The sequence below is a fragment of the Amblyomma americanum genome, chromosome 3 (genome assembly GCF_052857255.1).
Source record: "Amblyomma americanum isolate KBUSLIRL-KWMA chromosome 3, ASM5285725v1, whole genome shotgun sequence".
NCBI lineage: Eukaryota > Metazoa > Arthropoda > Arachnida > Ixodida > Ixodidae > Amblyomma > Amblyomma americanum.
In genome coordinates this window covers 87,218,506-87,239,040 of record NC_135499.1, presented here as the reverse complement: position 1 = coordinate 87,239,040, position 20,535 = coordinate 87,218,506, and the positions used below count along the sequence as shown (strand labels likewise).

Genomic DNA, 20,535 nt, shown 5'->3' with positions numbered 1-20,535 from the left:
CATGGGTCACGGAGATTCACGAGCCAACAGAGCGAATGATGGTCGGTGACGATGGTAAAAGCATTGCCGTACAGGTAGGAACGAAAGCGTTGCACAGCAAAAACTACCGCGAGACACTCTTGTTCGGTAACTGTGTAGTTTCGTTCTGACTTGCTCAACGACCTACTGGCATAAGCTGTCACATGCTGATCTCCGCCGTGGCGCTGGATAAGCACACCGCCAACTCCGACACCACTGGCGTCGGTGTGAACTTCGATGGGAGCAGACGGGCAAAATTGGCGCAGAATGGGTCCCGACATCAGGAGAAATTTCATATGGCGGAATGCAGACTCGCAGTCAGGGGTCCTCTGGAATGGCACGTCTTTTTGTAGGAGGCACGTGAGTGGGAAGGCGACGTCGGCAAACCGCGGAACAAAACGGCGAAAATACGAGCACAGCCCTAAAAAACTGCGAAGTTCCTTGACTGATTGCGGCGCTGTGAAGTTGGTGACAGCCTCAACTTTCTGGGGATCCGGCCGGACACCGTCCTTATCAACCAAGTGACCGAGGACAATTATTTGACGTTCACCAAAGTGACACTTCTTAGCGTTAAGGACCAGGCCCGCTCTTTCAATGCAGTCGAGGACGATAGCGAGGCGGCTGTTTTGTTCTCTAAATGTCTTCCCAAAGATCACGACATCATCCAAATAACACGAACAAATCTGTCACTTCAGACCACGCAAAATAGTGTCCATAAATCTTTCAAATGTGGCAGGTGCATTGCATAGTCTAAAAGGCATGACATTAAATTCATACAGTCCGTCAGGTGTGATAAATGCAGTCTTTTCTTTGTCGTTCGGGTGCATTGGTATTTGCCAGTACCCTGACCTTAAATCAACCGAGGAAAAATATGAAGCAGAGTGTAGACAATCGATGGCATCGTCTATGCGTGGGAGCGGATACACATCTTTTTTTGTGATGGCATTTAGGCGACGATAGTCTACGCAGAACCGCCACGTATTATCTTTCTTTCTCACGAGGATCACTGGGGCCGCCCAAGGGCTTGAAGATTCCTGGATAACTTCTCGGTTTATCATGTCAAGAACTTGTTGGTCTATTATCTCACGTTCGGTTGGTGATACGCGGTAAGGCCTTTGTCGTATTGGAGGTGCGGATCCAGTATCGATCACATGATGAATGCGGAAACGGGGAATGGGTACTGGAGGGTCTCTGGAAAAATCGAACACTGTGACATGCTTCGAAAGCAGTCCCACCAAATTGCGACGCTCGGTCGTGGAAAGGGACTTATTAATCATGGCCTGAACTTTGGACTCTTCACAGGGGTGTCCCGGTTCTTCAAAAGCGTGATCACTGAGCGCCGCAACGGAAACCGACAAGCCTTCCTCGAAATGGGCAAGCTTCATGCCACGAGGTAACACGGCGGGCTCTTCCGAATAGTTCATTGTCCACAGCGTGGTGTGGCCGCCACTAGTTACACGGACTACGCAACGGGGCACGAGGATACTCTTCTTAGCACACGTCAGTGCAGTAGGTTCCACCACGGCATCGAAGGCATCACACAAAATTTTCGATAAAACAACAGGCACAAATTCGGCAGACATCGCCGGTACAACTGTGTCCTCTGACACAGAGAACGCTCCGAAATCAAGAGAGGAGCTTTCCACAAGAGCCGACATCAGAGTTTCGTCCAATGAAATCCCTCCAGTACGACAGTCTAATGTGGCACCGCACTGCTGCAAAAAGTTAATTCCAAGTATAACGTCATGTGTGGAACGTGACAGCACAGCAAATTCAGTCCTGAACACTTGACCACCGATAATAACGTTCGCAGAACAGACACCAAGGGGAACTAATGCTTCACCCCCAACACCCCCAAAACACCCCAGCCTGATCCCAACCAAACATTACTTTTCGACCCAAACTATTCTTGAAGTTCAAACTCATTATAGATACTGTCGCGCCGGTATCTACTAACGCCAGAGGGATTGATGATATCGACTCGCCGGCGGCCTCACCTTCATCGGCCGCGCCGTCTAGTTTCCCGGAGGAGGCGAGCGGCGTCGAGGAGATGGTGAGCGTCGTTGACGTGAAGGCGGTGGTGTCAGGCTGCGGTCGGAGGCAGGCGAGGTGTTTCGCAGCAATGCCGCACGGTAGCTACCCCAAGAGGATGTTGGCGTTGGGTGCTGAACGTCCGTATCGGGGTTGAGGGAAGTGTTCGGCCACAGGCGATGGTCTGGTTGCATCGGGCCTCGTCGGCGGCAGTATCGGGATATATGTCCGGTCATGCCACAGCGGTAACACACAGGTGGCGGGCGCCAGCGATCAACGTATGATGCTTGCCAAGCGTGGTCAGAACGTTGGTTGTAATCATCTCGAGGCTGTTGTCGCGCCAAGTCGCCTGTGTAGGCACGCCGTCTTCCCACAGACTGGTAGGCAGACTGTACCTCGCGGGGTCTCCGATCGGCGAAGTTCTGCGAAACGCCAGCTGGAACATAAGAAGTAGATGGTGTTGCGGGCTCTGCCTGCAATGCGCAACCATCTTGCTGGGCGTCATCCCGGCGCACAGGGTCTTGATACCGGAGGAGTTCCTTGCGCACAATTTGGCGAATCATGTCAGCCATTGACACTGGAGCAGCGACGTCAACGCTGGCGATGGAGGTGTCATTCGCCAGGCGCGCAAATTTCGGCACAATACGACGAAGCTTCAAAGCCTCGAACGCTCTGCAATGCTTGATGACGTCGGCCGTCGACTTCAAGCTGTCTTTGCTAATAAGGAAGTTGTATACATCTTCAGCAATCCCTTTAAGTAAATGTCCGACCTTATCTTCTTCAGATATCCGCGGGTTCACTAGCCTGCACAAATTTACGATTTCTTCAATGTACATGGTGCAAGTCTCACCAGGTAATTGGGCCCGTTGAAGCAACGTCTGTTCGGCGCGTTTCTCTTTGACAGAGCCGTCACCAAAACATTTCTTTATCTCTTCTGTAAAACGTTCCCACGTGGTAAGAGAGTCTTCATGGTTATCAAACCAAATCAGCGCTGTCGCTTCCAAAAAGAATACGACGTTGGCTAGCCTCACTGTGGCATCCCAGCCGTTATAGCGACTCACCCGCTCGTAATTAGTCAACCACTCGTCGACGTCTTCATCGGACCTTCCAGCAAAGGTGCGCGGTTCGCGGTGATGCTGCCAGCGGCCCGCCGCGGGTGCTTCCTGCTCGGCGCCGCCGTCCTGAGGCATATCCAGTGGAAGTGGTAGCAATCCGACAACTCTGCGGCTGCGTCGAGGAACGGGGGAATCCGTGGTGATACCCAGCACCTCCACCACAACTGTTACGTACTCAGCAGGCACTGAGTTAGTCTGGGGTGTTTATTTCAGAGATTTAGCGACGGGGCGCAGAGCTCAAACCGATCAGACCGACCAGCTTTTTTTTTCTCCACGCTTCTGATCTCCTCTCCTTCGTCGTCTGCGCAATGCACGTTACAATATATATTACAATAGAACTGCTATTCCTAGAGAGAAGTACATTTTTCTCTACACTACAGATCCGAGCGGGTTGATCATAGCCATAAAGTGCGCAAATTCAGATCAAGATGTCGTTTTTCCTCACACTGTTCGAGAATGGAATGTTTAATCTTAATTTATTGTTAATTTTACTGACAATAAAATGTTGGCATTGTCATTGTGACTGCCCTTGTAATATTTTTTTTGCTTTGTACCCCCCCTCCCACTGTAATGCCACTGTGGCGCTGCGGGTAAATAAATAAATATAAAAATAAATTCATCAGCAAATGCGTGTAAGGGACGATTCTATCACTATCGGCAGTTTTTCCCCCGTCTTTTTTTGACGGGCAAGCCACACAGAGCTAAACTTTGGAAAACGCGCGTTAAGAGAGGTACTGTTTGAACAATAGCCTCCCTATGCGGCCCCACAGTTGCCACATAACAGCTTCGTGCCCTTCGAGCATGAACTCCGTATGAATAGTTTTGCCGGCGACAGACCAATGACGACGAGCGGCTAACTGGGCCGCTGCGTTTTGGTAGTTCGCCACTTTATATCATTTTTAGAAAAACAGTGGAATCGCTGCTGACAACTCCCGCTCTAAGGCGCCTCATTTGTCAAATGCTTCATACCACAACAGCTCCTACTATAACTACGCATGTCGTATCCGGAATTAGATGGCCTTTTGTTAAAGTAATAGGCATTGAATTAGAAGTGGCGAAAGTACTCAGGTTGTCAGACTAGCTATGATAATGTTAATACTGAAACCTAAAAAATGACCACAATTTTCAGACTTATCATCGTGAGTGTCCTTTATGCACTTTTCTGTAACGCAGCAGAAAGTTCGACAACTTGGTACTGGCTCATGACTGAATAAATCTTTGCGGCGCTACAACAAAGACAAGAAAAAAACAAGTATGTGTTTATGGGTTTTCGCTTTTCAGCAAAAACTCATAAACCGGACGTTCTCTTCCGCTCGATTCTGACAGAAAGAGGATCGTGGTGGTGTTTTGTTGCGGATTTCCTTGAGGAGCGCCTGTCGACCCATGTGCCGGATGACAGCTTCGCTTGTCCTGTTCCTTACTTGTTTAGTCCTTGCTTGTGTTGTCGCGCAGCAACAGTTTATTCAGGTATGTACATTTTGTTCGTCTTGCACGGAGTTTGATTTGATTCTAGTTTACGAGACATATGTGACATACCTCAAAGTAAAAATGAAGCAAAAACTTAAGCTAACACCGCAGTGTAAAAAATGGTGTTAATAAATGAATAACTGATCTTACTGATATATCAAAGCATCACCCTGTAAGCTGCCAGAATTACTGTTGAAGATCAGGCCAAGATATTTGGCCGACTGCGCATATTTTACTGGTAAACAGTTACAATGAAGAGAGGACGAAGTATGCAAATAAACAGAATGATTCAACTAGAATTGTTTTAATGGGTTGTGAAAACTTATCAGTTGAGGTCTAGCAGTATTAACATTGTTAATATTAGACTTAAACCAGTCCATGCCTTTAATTGCTGCCACCTGTAATGCTGGAACTGTATCAGTGTAATTCTTTGCGCGCGAAACAATAACGGTGTCGTCAGCATATTGGAACAATAAAACAGTCAAATTGTTAGCAAGATCATTAACGTATAGATTGAATAGTAAAGGACTCAGTATAGAACCTTGCTGGACTCCGGATTTAATTGCTATGAAATCGCTATGGAATTATGAAATCGACACACATTGGCGCCTATCTTGTAAAGAGTTAGTAAGCAATTGCAAAAATGAACCTCGAAATTCCAGTGCAGAAAGTTTATCAAGCAAAAGAACGGGGCAGATGCTATCAAAAGTCTTGTTTATGTCAAGAAAAAGAGAGCAGAAGACTTGATTCTTATCTAAAGCTGAATTTAGCATGTCAGAGAATTCTTCAAGAACGACTGTTGTTCTTTTTCTTTGTATGAAGCTGTACTGACAAGGTGATTGAACACTGTGAGCATTCAAAAATTCGTCGTGGTATGCAGTAGATGCTTTTCGAAAACTTGAGCGATGCATGGATGAATCGAGATAGGTCGGTAATTACTCATAATATTTCCGGAGCCACCCTTGTACAGAGGTATAACTTCAGCAGTTTTCATTGAAGTAGATATTATACCCCTGGAAATCATATCTTTAAGTATAGCTAGTAGTACACCTTTAATCGATTCAAAATTTCTGCACAATTAAGAAACCGTGAGGCCGTCATGACCAGGAGATTTGCTACGTTTAAGACTGGAGAGAATAACCTTAAATCTCTTTCGGTGATATCAGGAAGGAAAGCAGATTCCATCACACTGGGAGGCATAGGACAGTCGGTAGGCGGGGTCCGAGATGTACCAGAAACCAGAGAAAATAGGTTGTTAAAGTCATTCGCTATGTTCTGTCTATATTTATTAATAAGATAAAATATGTATCATTATAAACATCAGCGCTCACTGCTTTCAGATTATTGACCAACGACCATGTTTTCTTGCTGTTAAAACGTGCGTCGATAAACTTAGACCTAAAGTGGTTGCACTTGGCCAGACGGATCATGGCATTCACACGGTTTAGTTCACGCTTAAATTGCAGTCGTAGTTCAGAACAGTTTGGGGCACCTCTTGATCGAGCCCACAGCAGACCTTTCTCTTTAATGGATTCCAATATTACGTTTGACATCCACTTATTGTCTTAACTTTCGCCAGGTGTGAAGATTCAGCTTTGTGTGAATGAAAAACTGATGAAACTGTCACTTAAGTCCGCAGGGGACACACTGTCAATAAAAAAATACCAATCATGCTTTGCTAGTCTTTCACAAGAACACTTATATTTAATACCTTTCGCTCGCTGCGCATAGATTCAAGGTCCCTGGAACCATCTGTTAACGAGCAGCAAACGAAATACTGGTCTGCAAGCTTGACATGAACCACAGCAGACTGCACCGACAAGTTTTGAGAACGCACAGTTATGTGGTCAATGCAAGACGCGACCAGATGCCCAGATAAGTATTCCTCTTGTGTAGGGCTGTGAATTTTAGTCTCTAGTCCCCACTTTGATAAAGTGTCCAGATAATCTGCGATCTTTAGCACAGTGGGGCGTAGAATATCGATATTCCTATCACCAATAATGCACTCGTGTTCTTCGCGGGAGAATGATGATATTGCAGAATCAAGCTCAGCTAAAAAGATGCTATCGTTACAACACGGAGGGCGGTGTGTGTGTGTGTGTGTGTGTGTGTGTGTGTGTGTGTGTGTGTGTGTGTGTGTGTGTGTGTGTATGTGTGTGTGTGTGTGTGTGTGTGTGTGTGTGTGTGTGTGTGTGTGTGTGTGTGTGTGTGTGTGTGTGTGTGTGTGTGTGTGTGTGTGTGTGTGTGTGTGTGTGTGTGTGTGTGTGTGTGTGTGTGTGTGTGTGTGTGTGTGTGTGTGTGTGTGTGTGTGTGTGTGTGTGTGTGTGTGTGTGTGTGTGTGTGTGTGTGTGTGTGTGTGTGTGTGTGTGTGTGTGTGTGTGTGTGTGTGTGTGTGTGTGTGTGTGTGTGTGTGTGTGTGTGTGTGTGTGTGTGTGTGTGTGTGTGTGTGTGTGTGTGTGTGTGTGTGTGTGTGTGTGTGTGTGTGTGTGTGTGTGTGTGTGTGTGTGTGTGTGTGTGTGTGTGTGTGTGTGTGTGTGTGTGTGTGTGTGTGTGTGTGTGTGTGTGTGTGTGTGTGTGTGTGTGTGTGTGTGTGTGTGTGTGTGTGTGTGTGTGTGTGTGTGTGTGTGTGTGTGTGTGTGTGTGTGTGTGTGTGTGTGTGTGTGTGTGTGTGTGTGTGTGTGTGTGTGTGTGTGTGTGTGTGTGTGTGTGTGTGTGTGTGTGTGTGTGTGTGTGTGTGTGTGTGTGTGTGTGTGTGTGTGTGTGTGTGTGTGTGTGTGTGTGTGTGTGTGTGTGTGTGTGTGTGTGTGTGTGTGTGTGTGTGTGTGTGTGTGTGTGTGTGTGTGTGTGTGTGTGTGTGTGTGTGTGTGTGTGTGTGTGTGTGTGTGTGTGTGTGTGTGTGTGTGTGTGTGTGTGTGTGTGTGTGTGTGTGTGTGTGTGTGTGTGTGTGTGTGTGTGTGTGTGTGTGTGTGTGTGTGTGTGTGTGTGTGTGTGTGTGTGTGTGTGTGTGTGTGTGTGTGTGTGTGTGTGTGTGTGTGTGTGTGTGTGTGTGTGTGTGTGTGTGTGTGTGTGTGTGTGTGTGTGTGTGTGTGTGTGTGTGTGTGTGTGTGTGTGTGTGTGTGTGTGTGTGTGTGTGTGTGTGTGTGTGTGTGTGTGTGTGTGTGTGTGTGTGTGTGTGTGTGTGTGTGTGTGTGTGTGTGTGTGTGTGTGTGTGTGTGTGTGTGTGTGTGTGTGTGTGTGTGTGTGTGTGTGTGTGTGTGTGTGTGTGTGTGTGTGTGTGTGTGTGTGTGTGTGTGTGTGTGAGAGAGAGAGAGAGAGAGAGAGAGAGAGACGTTAGATGACGTTCCATGTCACACTCACGGTATTACAGGACGTGCTACGTCCGCCGCTTGGGACGAAGGTGGCGCTGGTGAACACTCTCAAAGTTCGCTTACAGCCAACAAACATAAATACCCACGAGAGCAGCATATTAGACAGCCGTCGCAGTAGCTCGGTGGGTAGAGCACCGGACGCGATATTCGGAGGTCGTGGGTTCGGATCCCACCGGCGGCACGGTTGTTTTTTCTGCTGCTTTATAAGTAATTTTCTTTAAGTGATAGATTAATCTGAGTATTATTATCCCACTGTTAGGCACAACACCTAAAAAATTAAATTAACCATTCCCCTATGCACCTTGGTTGCGGTGACTGTTGGCTCCCTTCAAAAGTTAGTCAAACGAGCCCCTCTTTCCTTTACGTTGTCTGCTAATAGCTTAACGAGGGTCTCGGTTCTGGCAGTCTTCATGCCATAGGTAGCATAAGAGGGCTCTCGCACAGTTCCCGCCCTCACCGTTAGATGACGTTATACGTCACACTCACGGTATTACAGGAAGTGCTACGTCCGCCGCTATGGACGAGGGTGGCGCTGGTGAACACTCTCAAAGTTCGCTTACAGCCAACAAACATAAATACCCACGAGAGCAGCAGATTGGACAGCCGTCGCAGTAGCTCAGTGGGTATTGCACCGGACGCGATGTTTGGAGGTCGTGGGTTAAGATCCCACCCGTGGCATGGTTATTTTTTCTCCTGCTTTATAAGCAATTTTCTTTAAGCGATAGATTAATCTAAGTATTATTATCCCACTGTTAAGCACAACACATAAAAAATTAAATAAACCAGTCCCCTATTCACCTTGGTTTCGGTGACGGTTGGCTCCCGTCTTAAATGTATATATATATATATATATATATATATATATATATATATATATATATATATTTTTATGAAGGGAGCCAACAGTCACCGAAACCAAGGTGCATAGGGGAACGTTAATTTTATTATTATTTTTTTTTTTTTAATGTGTTATGCTTATCAGGGGGAGAATAATACTTAGATTAATAAATTGTTTAAAGAAAATTACTTATAAAGCAGCAGAAAAAACAACCATGCCGCCGGTGGGATCCGAACCCACGACCTCCGAATATCGCGTCCGGTGCTCTTACCAACTGAGCTACGGCGACGGCTGTCCAATCTGCTGCTCTCGTGGGTATTTATGTTTACTGCGTGTGAGCGAGCCTTGAGAGTGTTCACCAGTGCCACCCTCGACCATAGCGGCGGACGTAGCACGTCCTGTAATACCGCGAGCGTGACGTAGAACGTCATCTAACGGAGAGGGCGGAAACTGTGCGAGAGCCCTCTTATGCTACCTATGGCATCAAGACTGCCAGAACCGAGACCCTCGTTAAGCTATTAGCAGACAGGTTAAAGGAAATGAGGGGCCCGTTTGACAAATTTATGAAGGGAGCCAACAGTCACCGAAACCAAGGTGCATAGGGGAACGTTAATTTTATTATTATTTTTTTTAATGTGTTATGCTTATCAGGGGGAGAATAATACTTAGATTAATAAATTGTTTAAAGAAAATTACTTATAAAGCAGCAGAAAAAACAACCATGCCGCCGGTGGGATCCGAACCCACGACCTCCGAATATCGCGTCCGGTGCTCTTACCAACTGAGCTACGGCGACGGCTGTCCAATCTGCTGCTCTCGTGGGTATTTATGTTTACTGCGTGTGAGCGAGCCTTGAGAGTGTTCACCAGTGCCACCCTCGACCATAGCGGCGGACGTAGCACGTCCTGTAATACCGCGAGCGTGACGTAGAACGTCATCTAACGGAGAGGGCGGAAACTGTGCGAGAGCCCTCTTATGCTACCTATGGCATCAAGACTGCCAGAACCGAGACCCTCGTTAAGCTATTAGCAGACAGGTTAAAGGAAATGAGGGGCCCGTTTGACAAATTTATGAAGGGAGCCAACAGTCACCGAAACCAAGGTGCATAGGGGAACGTTAATTTTATTATTATTTTTTTTAATGTGTTATGCTTATCAGGGGGAGAATAATACTTAGATTAATAAATTGTTTAAAGAAAATTACTTATAAAGCAGCAGAAAAAACAACCATGCCGCCGGTGGGATCCGAACCCACGACCTCCGAATATCGCGTCCGGTGCTCTTACCAACTGAGCTACGGCGACGGCTGTCCAATCTGCTGCTCTCGTGGGTATTTATGTTTACTGCGTGTGAGCGAGCCTTGAGAGTGTTCACCAGTGCCACCCTCGACCATAGCGGCGGACGTAGCACGTCCTGTAATACCGCGAGCGTGACGTAGAACGTCATCTAACGGAGAGGGCGGAAACTGTGCGAGAGCCCTCTTATGCTACCTATGGCATCAAGACTGCCAGAACCGAGACCCTCGTTAAGCTATTAGCAGACAGGTTAAAGGAAATGAGGGGCCCGTTTGACAAATTTATGAAGGGAGCCAACAGTCACCGAAACCAAGGTGCATAGGGGAACGTTAATTTTATTATTATTTTTTTTTAATGTGTTATGCTTATCAGGGGGAGAATAATACTTAGATTAATAAATTGTTTAAAGAAAATTACTTATAAAGCAGCAGAAAAAACAACCATGCCGCCGGTGGGATCCGAACCCACGACCTCCGAATATCGCGTCCGGTGCTCTTACCAACTGAGCTACGGCGACGGCTGTCCAATCTGCTGCTCTCGTGGGTATTTATGTTTACTGCGTGTGAGCGAGCCTTGAGAGTGTTCACCAGTGCCACCCTCGACCATAGCGGCGGACGTAGCACGTCCTGTAATACCGCGAGCGTGACGTAGAACGTCATCTAACGGAGAGGGCGGAAACTGTGCGAGAGCCCTCTTATGCTACCTATGGCATCAAGACTGCCAGAACCGAGACCCTCGTTAAGCTATTAGCAGACAGGTTAAAGGAAATGAGGGGCCCGTTTGACAAATTTATGAAGGGAGCCAACAGTCACCGAAACCAAGGTGCATAGGGGAACGTTAATTTTATTATTATTTTTTTTTAATGTGTTATGCTTATCAGGGGGAGAATAATACTTAGATTAATAAATTGTTTAAAGAAAATTACTTATAAAGCAGCAGAAAAAACAACCATGCCGCCGGTGGGATCCGAACCCACGACCTCCGAATATCGCGTCCGGTGCTCTTACCAACTGAGCTACGGCGACGGCTGTCCAATCTGCTGCTCTCGTGGGTATTTATGTTTACTGCGTGTGAGCGAGCCTTGAGAGTGTTCACCAGTGCCACCCTCGACCATAGCGGCGGACGTAGCACGTCCTGTAATACCGCGAGCGTGACGTAGAACGTCATCTAACGGAGAGGGCGGAAACTGTGCGAGAGCCCTCTTATGCTACCTATGGCATCAAGACTGCCAGAACCGAGACCCTCGTTAAGCTATTAGCAGACAGGTTAAAGGAAATGAGGGGCCCGTTTGACAAATTTATGAAGGGAGCCAACAGTCACCGAAACCAAGGTGCATAGGGGAACGTTAATTTTATTATTATTTTTTTTAATGTGTTATGCTTATCAGGGGGAGAATAATACTTAGATTAATAAATTGTTTAAAGAAAATTACTTATAAAGCAGCAGAAAAAACAACCATGCCGCCGGTGGGATCCGAACCCACGACCTCCGAATATCGCGTCCGGTGCTCTTACCAACTGAGCTACGGCGACGGCTGTCCAATCTAGTGTTCACCAGTGCCACCCTCGACCATAGCGGCGGACGTAGCACGTCCTGTAATACCGCGAGCGTGACGTAGAACGTCATCTAACGGAGAGGGCGGAAACTGTGCGAGAGCCCTCTTATGCTACCTATGGCATCAAGACTGCCAGAACCGAGACCCTCGTTAAGCTATTAGCAGACAGGTTAAAGGAAATGAGGGGCCCGTTTGACAAATTTATGAAGGGAGCCAACAGTCACCGAAACCAAGGTGCATAGGGGAACGTTAATTTTATTATTATTTTTTTTAATGTGTTATGCTTATCAGGGGGAGAATAATACTTAGATTAATAAATTGTTTAAAGAAAATTACTTATAAAGCAGCAGAAAAAACAACCATGCCGCCGGTGGGATCCGAACCCACGACCTCCGAATATCGCGTCCGGTGCTCTTACCAACTGAGCTACGGCGACGGCTGTCCAATCTGCTGCTCTCGTGGGTATTTATGTTTACTGCGTGTGAGCGAGCCTTGAGAGTGTTCACCAGTGCCACCCTCGACCATAGCGGCGGACGTAGCACGTCCTGTAATACCGCGAGCGTGACGTAGAACGTCATCTAACGGAGAGGGCGGAAACTGTGCGAGAGCCCTCTTATGCTACCTATGGCATCAAGACTGCCAGAACCGAGACCCTCGTTAAGCTATTAGCAGACAGGTTAAAGGAAATGAGGGGCCCGTTTGACAAATTTATGAAGGGAGCCAACAGTCACCGAAACCAAGGTGCATAGGGGAACGTTAATTTTATTATTATTTTTTTTAATGTGTTATGCTTATCAGGGGGAGAATAATACTTAGATTAATAAATTGTTTAAAGAAAATTACTTATAAAGCAGCAGAAAAAACAACCATGCCGCCGGTGGGATCCGAACCCACGACCTCCGAATATCGCGTCCGGTGCTCTTACCAACTGAGCTACGGCGACGGCTGTCCAATCTGCTGCTCTCGTGGGTATTTATGTTTACTGCGTGTGAGCGAGCCTTGAGAGTGTTCACCAGTGCCACCCTCGACCATAGCGGCGGACGTAGCACGTCCTGTAATACCGCGAGCGTGACGTAGAACGTCATCTAACGGAGAGGGCGGAAACTGTGCGAGAGCCCTCTTATGCTACCTATGGCATCAAGACTGCCAGAACCGAGACCCTCGTTAAGCTATTAGCAGACAGGTTAAAGGAAATGAGGGGCCCGTTTGACAAATTTATGAAGGGAGCCAACAGTCACCGAAACCAAGGTGCATAGGGGAACGTTAATTTTATTATTATTTTTTTTAATGTGTTATGCTTATCAGGGGGAGAATAATACTTAGATTAATAAATTGTTTAAAGAAAATTACTTATAAAGCAGCAGAAAAAACAACCATGCCGCCGGTGGGATCCGAACCCACGACCTCCGAATATCGCGTCCGGTGCTCTTACCAACTGAGCTACGGCGACGGCTGTCCAATCTGCTGCTCTCGTGGGTATTTATGTTTACTGCGTGTGAGCGAGCCTTGAGAGTGTTCACCAGTGCCACCCTCGACCATAGCGGCGGACGTAGCACGTCCTGTAATACCGCGAGCGTGACGTAGAACGTCATCTAACGGAGAGGGCGGAAACTGTGCGAGAGCCCTCTTATGCTACCTATGGCATCAAGACTGCCAGAACCGAGACCCTCGTTAAGCTATTAGCAGACAGGTTAAAGGAAATGAGGGGCCCGTTTGACAAATTTATGAAGGGAGCCAACAGTCACCGAAACCAAGGTGCATAGGGGAACGTTAATTTTATTATTATTTTTTTTAATGTGTTATGCTTATCAGGGGGAGAATAATACTTAGATTAATAAATTGTTTAAAGAAAATTACTTATAAAGCAGCAGAAAAAACAACCATGCCGCCGGTGGGATCCGAACCCACGACCTCCGAATATCGCGTCCGGTGCTCTTACCAACTGAGCTACGGCGACGGCTGTCCAATCTGCTGCTCTCGTGGGTATTTATGTTTACTGCGTGTGAGCGAGCCTTGAGAGTGTTCACCAGTGCCACCCTCGACCATAGCGGCGGACGTAGCACGTCCTGTAATACCGCGAGCGTGACGTAGAACGTCATCTAACGGAGAGGGCGGAAACTGTGCGAGAGCCCTCTTATGCTACCTATGGCATCAAGACTGCCAGAACCGAGACCCTCGTTAAGCTATTAGCAGACAGGTTAAAGGAAATGAGGGGCCCGTTTGACAAATTTATGAAGGGAGCCAACAGTCACCGAAACCAAGGTGCATAGGGGAACGTTAATTTTATTATTATTTTTTTTAATGTGTTATGCTTATCAGGGGGAGAATAATACTTAGATTAATAAATTGTTTAAAGAAAATTACTTATAAAGCAGCAGAAAAATTTGTCAAACGGGCCCCTCATTTCCTTTAACCTGTCTGCTATATATATATATATATATATATATATATATATATATATATATATATACTCTCTTCCTCCTTTTAGCTCCCTAATCCCTCTTCCCCAGTGCAGGGTAGCCAACCGGAACCCCTTTTGGTTAATATCTCTGTCTTTCCCTCCTCCTCTTTATATATATATATATATATATATATATATATATATATATATATATATATATATATATATATATATATATACACTGTCAAGCAGATTTTGTTATTTATGCAGATGATACTAGTCCCTTCCAGGCAATGATGTTGATAGTATAGTCCAAAGGGGAATGAACTACCGAAGAAGCTTTATTCCTGGTCTCATAGAAGTGCGTTACCAATCAACACGAAAAAAACTAAGGCTGTGTTCTTTAAGGCAAAAACGTTCAGGTTTTCGATTCTGTGAGTTTATTGTAAGGCGGTAATTAAATTGACTTAGACAGTGCAGTTAAGAATTTGGGAGTTCTTTTTAATGAGCATATGCGTTGCGATAGCCACATTGATTTATTACGAATTAAATTAGCTCGAGCTGTAAGTGTAATCAGGAGGTGTGAATTTATCCTTCCTGCCAAACTAAAGCTTATCCTGTGTTATGCTCTATTTGAATCGCATGCCAGATATTGCCACTGGGTGTGGGGTAACACTACATACATTAATATCCATAAACTTTTGACTTTACAAAAACAGCCCTTAAGAGCTATAGCCAATGTAGATTACTTACATCCTACACAAACATTATTTTATGTACAAGATTGTGCCAATAAGCTGTCTGCACGAGTTCAGGGTTTTACATCTTTATATATCACACCTTCACGATCAGGCCAATTATTTAATAAATATATCTCACTTACACCTTTACCCAGTGTCTCGGTCAACAAGGCATCATGAATGTTGGCACGTACGGCATCCGAGAACGAATTATGGCTCTCAGTCACTGAAGTACGTCCTACCATCTGTATTGAATAAGTTTGCGTTTACAAATTATCGCAATTGCTCCGTAACAGTGACCTGAATCCGAAATATGCTCCTTTAGCGTCTTGTTTTTGCTTGCCTGTGCAGTGTATTGTGTGATATGGTTTTGTTGTTTAGTCGCTATCAGAGCTTGATTTCTTAGTAATTATTCCGTTGTGAATGGCCTTCGAGTTTTTATTACAAGGAGCCATAATTGCTTACCATTGTATTTGCCGTGCAATGTCCACTTGCCACCTAACTTCTGACAGAAGCAACTTAGGGATTTGGAGCGTTGTCAAGCCGCAATCGCGGCTTTTTTCCCTTCTGCTCAGCCATGTATCTGACCGCAAAATAAACTTTGACCTTGACCTTGGCCTATATAACTCCGCTGCATTAGAAAAGCGAAAAACAATTAACATCATCCAACTCCTTCTGGCCGTAGACAGACTGCAGTGGCAGTTGTAGGCTTTGCCGAAGGAGGCGTTTGACTCCTTAGGCAATTTGTAGGTGTAGAATGCTCCTATAGAGAGCACAATAGCCGGTATATCGATCATTGAGAGTAGCAGTTCTTAGAGTGTTTGCCGTGAATAATATATGTGAAAGTTAATTAAGCCATCTTGTTTGGGCGAACTAAGGCATTTCTGTTTGCAGCGCACTCGTTGTAGCCATAAGACCCGTTTGTTGGAACATTTTTTCTTTAGTCTTTAATTCCTTGCGTCAAAAACGCAATTTTATTTCTAGCTCCTGCGGATAGCGATCTAGACAATGCCTTGTATGACAGCACAGGTAGGACGAGAACGTAATTCCTCAGTGCCTATTTACTGGCTGTCTGAGGAGCAAGTGGACATGTTACCGGTTTAATTCAGTGAACACCGCGTGGGCGTTTATATTGCAGCAGTGAAATCCCATTTTTGTGTTTTCTGCACTTTTCCATGGGCTGAAGCAACGCCACGCCTCGCCTTCAGTCTTCTCTATTGCCGCATATCCGATCAAAGCGAGGCCGTGGCGGGGATTACGCCCGTGAAAAATCGGCTGGAGGGAGGAGGACAACACAAAACCAGAATGACAGTGCTCCAGTATAATGGCGCCATCTCCCTGTCCTTTTTTCTCTGCCTCCTTATAGCCTTGTCGCCGTGGACACCATGCGAATATTCGCATCTTGTGCGCGGCAATTAAACACTGCCATTTTTTAAATATCTGCGAGATGTGTAGAGCCAATGAACTTACAGCTTAGGGCTAGCTGTGAATGGAGCATTTATGAAAGCGCGATAAGATAGATGTGCTGAAGTCAACTTGGTCGTTTTATTTATCCGTCTTCAAGTTGCACACCAATGTGCCAAAGAAAGCAAACTGCAAGTTCCAACTGGTTTTTAAAACATAAGGAGTGTCCAATTTGATATATACTTGAATATAAAACCAGCTTGTTCTGAGACCTGCATTCATTACATCAGAGTGTTATCGCGTTTGACTTCTGCACAATAAATGCTATTCGCCTCAAGCGTTTGGATGCCATCAGAATAGAATACTTCTTGCTGCTCTAAGCACCCTGTCAACGCCACTTTTCATAATCGTTCAGACACCGTTGCGCACGAACAAATCTCTACAGGGCACGAAACATTTTGTTACCAGTGGGAGCCAGGGTCGCACTGGAGAGGGGATGATTAAGCTTCTTGGCACATTATTTCCTGCCGCCGCGGTGGCTGAGGGGTTATGGCGCTCGGCTGCTAGCCCTAAAGACGCTGGTTCGATCCCGGCCGCGGCAGTCGAATTTCGATGGAAGCGAAATTCTAGAGGCCTGTGTGCTGTGCCATGTCAGTGCACGTTAATGAACCCCAGGTGGTCCAAATTTCCGGAGCCCTCCACTACGGCGTCTCTCATAGCCTGAGTCGCTTTGGGACGTTAAACCCCCATAAACCAAACATTATTTCCTGATAGCAGCCTATGGTTTGAGAGACCTGTGAGCTAGTGCATTCTCGTTAGGCACTTACGCATCTGCCGACGACTTCCAGCAGCGCTTTTTTTATTGTTTCACGTAACACCGCCAATATTGAAACATGGCGTGTCAAGTGATTGTTGCGTTGTGTGGCATAAAGTCTAGTAGCAAGACGCTTGCATTCTTTAAAAGCGTTGCCATATAATTTCGCTGTGACCCTGAACACGAAATTTTTTGGGCATTGATGACCGGCGTGTTTACTTCTAAACAGCGCACAAAAAACGGCCCAGCGGCAATACAGCGGAGGAAAAAACAGCATAAGGAGAAAAAAGCGCGGCGAAATACGGTGCAGCGCTGCGGGAGGGGTGAACTACCGTAGTCATAGCCGCAAACGTTAAACATAACACATAATGCAGCGACCTTTGAAGTTATCGGGTGCTCATTTCACTGATTCATTAAGGAACAGGGTAGGCTAATATTGATGAGGAAAAGAATCGATCTTATATTTTTCGCGACATGAAATTTTCAATTTTTCCTTGCAGTAAATGGCATGACGAACGCTGAAGAAATTGTAATGAAAGCTTTCATTATGCGCTTTGAACATCTTTGCGCCAAATTCTGGCAAATACTACGTTTTTATTCTTCAAAACTTTGGCTATCGAGAATTCATTGTTCACCAATTTTGTTTGGCAGCGATCCCCAACCGTCATCAGACGTTAATTGCGTCCAGTATGCGATATTTACTTTTAACGGTGACAGGATTGGTCGAGCCGGCATTTTCAGGTTGCTTGGTGTTTCACCAGGACGCTACATGGTCCAGTGATTTTCCGAGGCTAAACGGCGGTTGGTTTACTTTTCGTAAAGGGCTGCACAGGTGACTTCAAAATTCTTGCATCAGCGCGCATTTGTTGCGTAATTTTATAATAAAACTCTTTTCTCATTCCGAAGAGAATTATCTAGAAACATATTTTTTCCGCAGCATTTCACCACAGCTCCTTTTTTTCCACTCGGAAGCCAATTTTATCGAAACAAATTTTCGACGCTTTTGATCCTTTTGCTCAGAGACTGCAAGAAACGCATAGCTAGCACACACCTAACGTAGCATACTGAAGGGGAAGTCTAGTGAATCATAGTTATAGAAATGAAAGCAGGGAATTTTATTTCACAGGATGTTGCTTGCCCAAACGGGCTCGGAGATTAGGGGGTATAATAAATAAAATGACGCGAATAACGAGTTGGTAATAAACTATGTTTTACAGCATTAAGTACAGCAAGAAAGCTTTGTCAGAATATAACAGTGGGACTGCTCTTGCACTTTTAGTGGTAGTAGTATCGCATTTGTTCGGCCAACAATTATTAGCGGAGAAGATTCCTGGAAGATAGTCGTAAAAAGGGCAGCCTATCAATAAAAAAATAGCCGCCCGAACTGAATAACTCACCTGAGGCATCAGTGATAGCTTTGTATAAACGACTAGAATCCCCCAACTCTTGCTATAACACTGCTGTGCGTTTACGTGACAGCTACGACGTTTAATGTTCTTTTAGCGAATTTGTGCGAAATTCTGTAAATATTTTGTCTGCAAGTGATATTATAAATGAAAAAAATGAAAACAAAACAGGAAATGCACAACCCGCCGAAAAAAACATCACATATAATTCTGTTTTCCTGAAGCTCATTAGTTTTCTTTATGCGCTCCTTTAAGCTTTTAAATCTCTGAGTGTATTATATATAAATTAAATTTCTAGAGACTCATAAGCACCGCCTTAAGGGTATGACGTGAAAACGTAATTGGTTAATTCCCAATTACACGGAATTGGCCATCCTCTACTTTGCAGTCACAGATCACTGGGATCCCTCATGCCACCCCTGTCGCAGTGCTACAGCGGTTATGCGATGCGCCACTGCCCTGCGATGGCCGGTGCTGCCACCGGTGGTCCTTGTGCTACCCAGGGTGCTCTTCCTGAGCTACCAATAATCAATTTCACAGCCAGCTGCCACGGTGGGTAGTTTGCTAACAATCCGGAGCGCAGGTTGAGAAAACGCTACAAGCTCCTGTGACCTAGATTGTCCACCTGCTTCCTCGGTTGCTTGTCTGGGGATCTTAGAGCGCAGCTCGTATGCGCCCGTTCGTCGGTTGAGCCGCGTTACCGTCACCGACGGCGTAACCGAGCTCGAGGTGAGCGAAGGGGGGTGAGGAGAGCAAGCGCCCTCCCCTCCAGACCGGTTGTGCCGTGCGAACGAAAGTACGGCCACTCGCTCATAGATGACGCTACACTAGTGTACGCCGTAAAGCCCCTCAACAGCGCGTCGTACGTCACCACTTTATGTGCGTAAATGGAGCGCAAGTAGATGGCTAGATGCGGAAAGGTTTCTCTGCGGCGGCACGCGCCCATGGCTGCCTCCTCGCAGTCTCGCCACGCTCCGATCCGTTGGCGGACGGGGCTGTGGAATGTGCTGCACGCCGTAGATTGTCCGCGTCAGTAACGCTAGTGAACGCATCTCCATCCATTTCTCCAACCACAAAGCCACAATCCTGACAATCAAAGACTGGGAGAGGAGTCTTACTTGAAAAAAAGAGTGCCCGTGGAAAATAAAGAGTGTTTTGTATACCTGTGCTTACATACACGTATGTCTCAAATTCTTTACCTGTATATATTGCAAATTCAAAACACCAACACAGATATGCTCGAATGTCGCATTAGGGAGTATCGTAATCAATCTTATAATTTTTTTCATGGCATTTTCACGCACATTCAGCGGCCACCCGGATTTGCTGTGACTCAGGTTCTTTACAGCTATCACATTAATATACCTTACTTTTGTCACCACTATTCAGCTGTGTGAAAAGTTAGGCATCATACTTGAAACATGAGTACGGCATGTCCATGAACTAAAAAGCGATTTGTCTTCATTACTCGAAGGTAGGAGCCGACCAACAAAAAGACTCTTTCCCAGTTTGTTCTTTAATTTACAGTTGAAAATTGGTTGATGGGAAAAGAAAATGGCGCAGTATCTGTCTCACATATCGGCGGACACCTGAACGGCGTATTAAAAAGGGATAATGGAGGGACTGAGAGAAGAAAGGAAGAAAGAGGTTCCGTAGTGGAGGGCTCCGGAATAATATCGACCACCTGGGGATCTTTAACGTGCGCTGAAAACGCACAGCACACGGGCGCCTTTGCGTTTCGCCTCCATCGAAACGCAGCCGCCGCGGTCGGGTTCAAACCCGGGTACTCCGGATCAGTAGCCGAGCGCTCTAACCACGGAACCACCGCGGCGGGTTTTAATTTACAGTTCGAATCCCATTTTCCTCTTCCATAGCATGCGCCTTTCCTTCGTAACTGCCCGTGCACGGTAATCACACGCATCGATTTTTTTTACAACCTTTATGCAAGTGCCGCGAGTTTGTGCGCATGGGGTCATATCTTGGTCTGAGCTGAAGCGTGGAAAACACATTGACTTTAAAGCTCGCAACCAGGTAGGCTGGTTCCTCTCCTTTTGTCGTAAGTGTTCGGTCTGAACACTTTTCAT

The 20,535-nt window shown here is 45.9% G+C and overlaps 1 protein-coding gene across 1 annotated transcript; it reads right to left on the bottom strand.

Annotated features, from left to right (window-relative positions):
- Nucleotides 1-2,033: 2,033 nt before the first annotated feature.
- On the bottom strand, nt 2,034-18,451 carry LOC144123882 (uncharacterized). The gene is made up of 2 exons (XM_077656604.1): nt 18,443-18,451; nt 2,034-3,359 (listed from the first exon to the last, which is right to left on the bottom strand). Exons 1-2 carry the CDS (start codon nt 18,449-18,451, stop codon nt 2,034-2,036), a joined length of 1,335 nt encoding a protein of 444 aa, XP_077512730.1.
- Nucleotides 18,452-20,535: the final 2,084 nt, after the last annotated feature.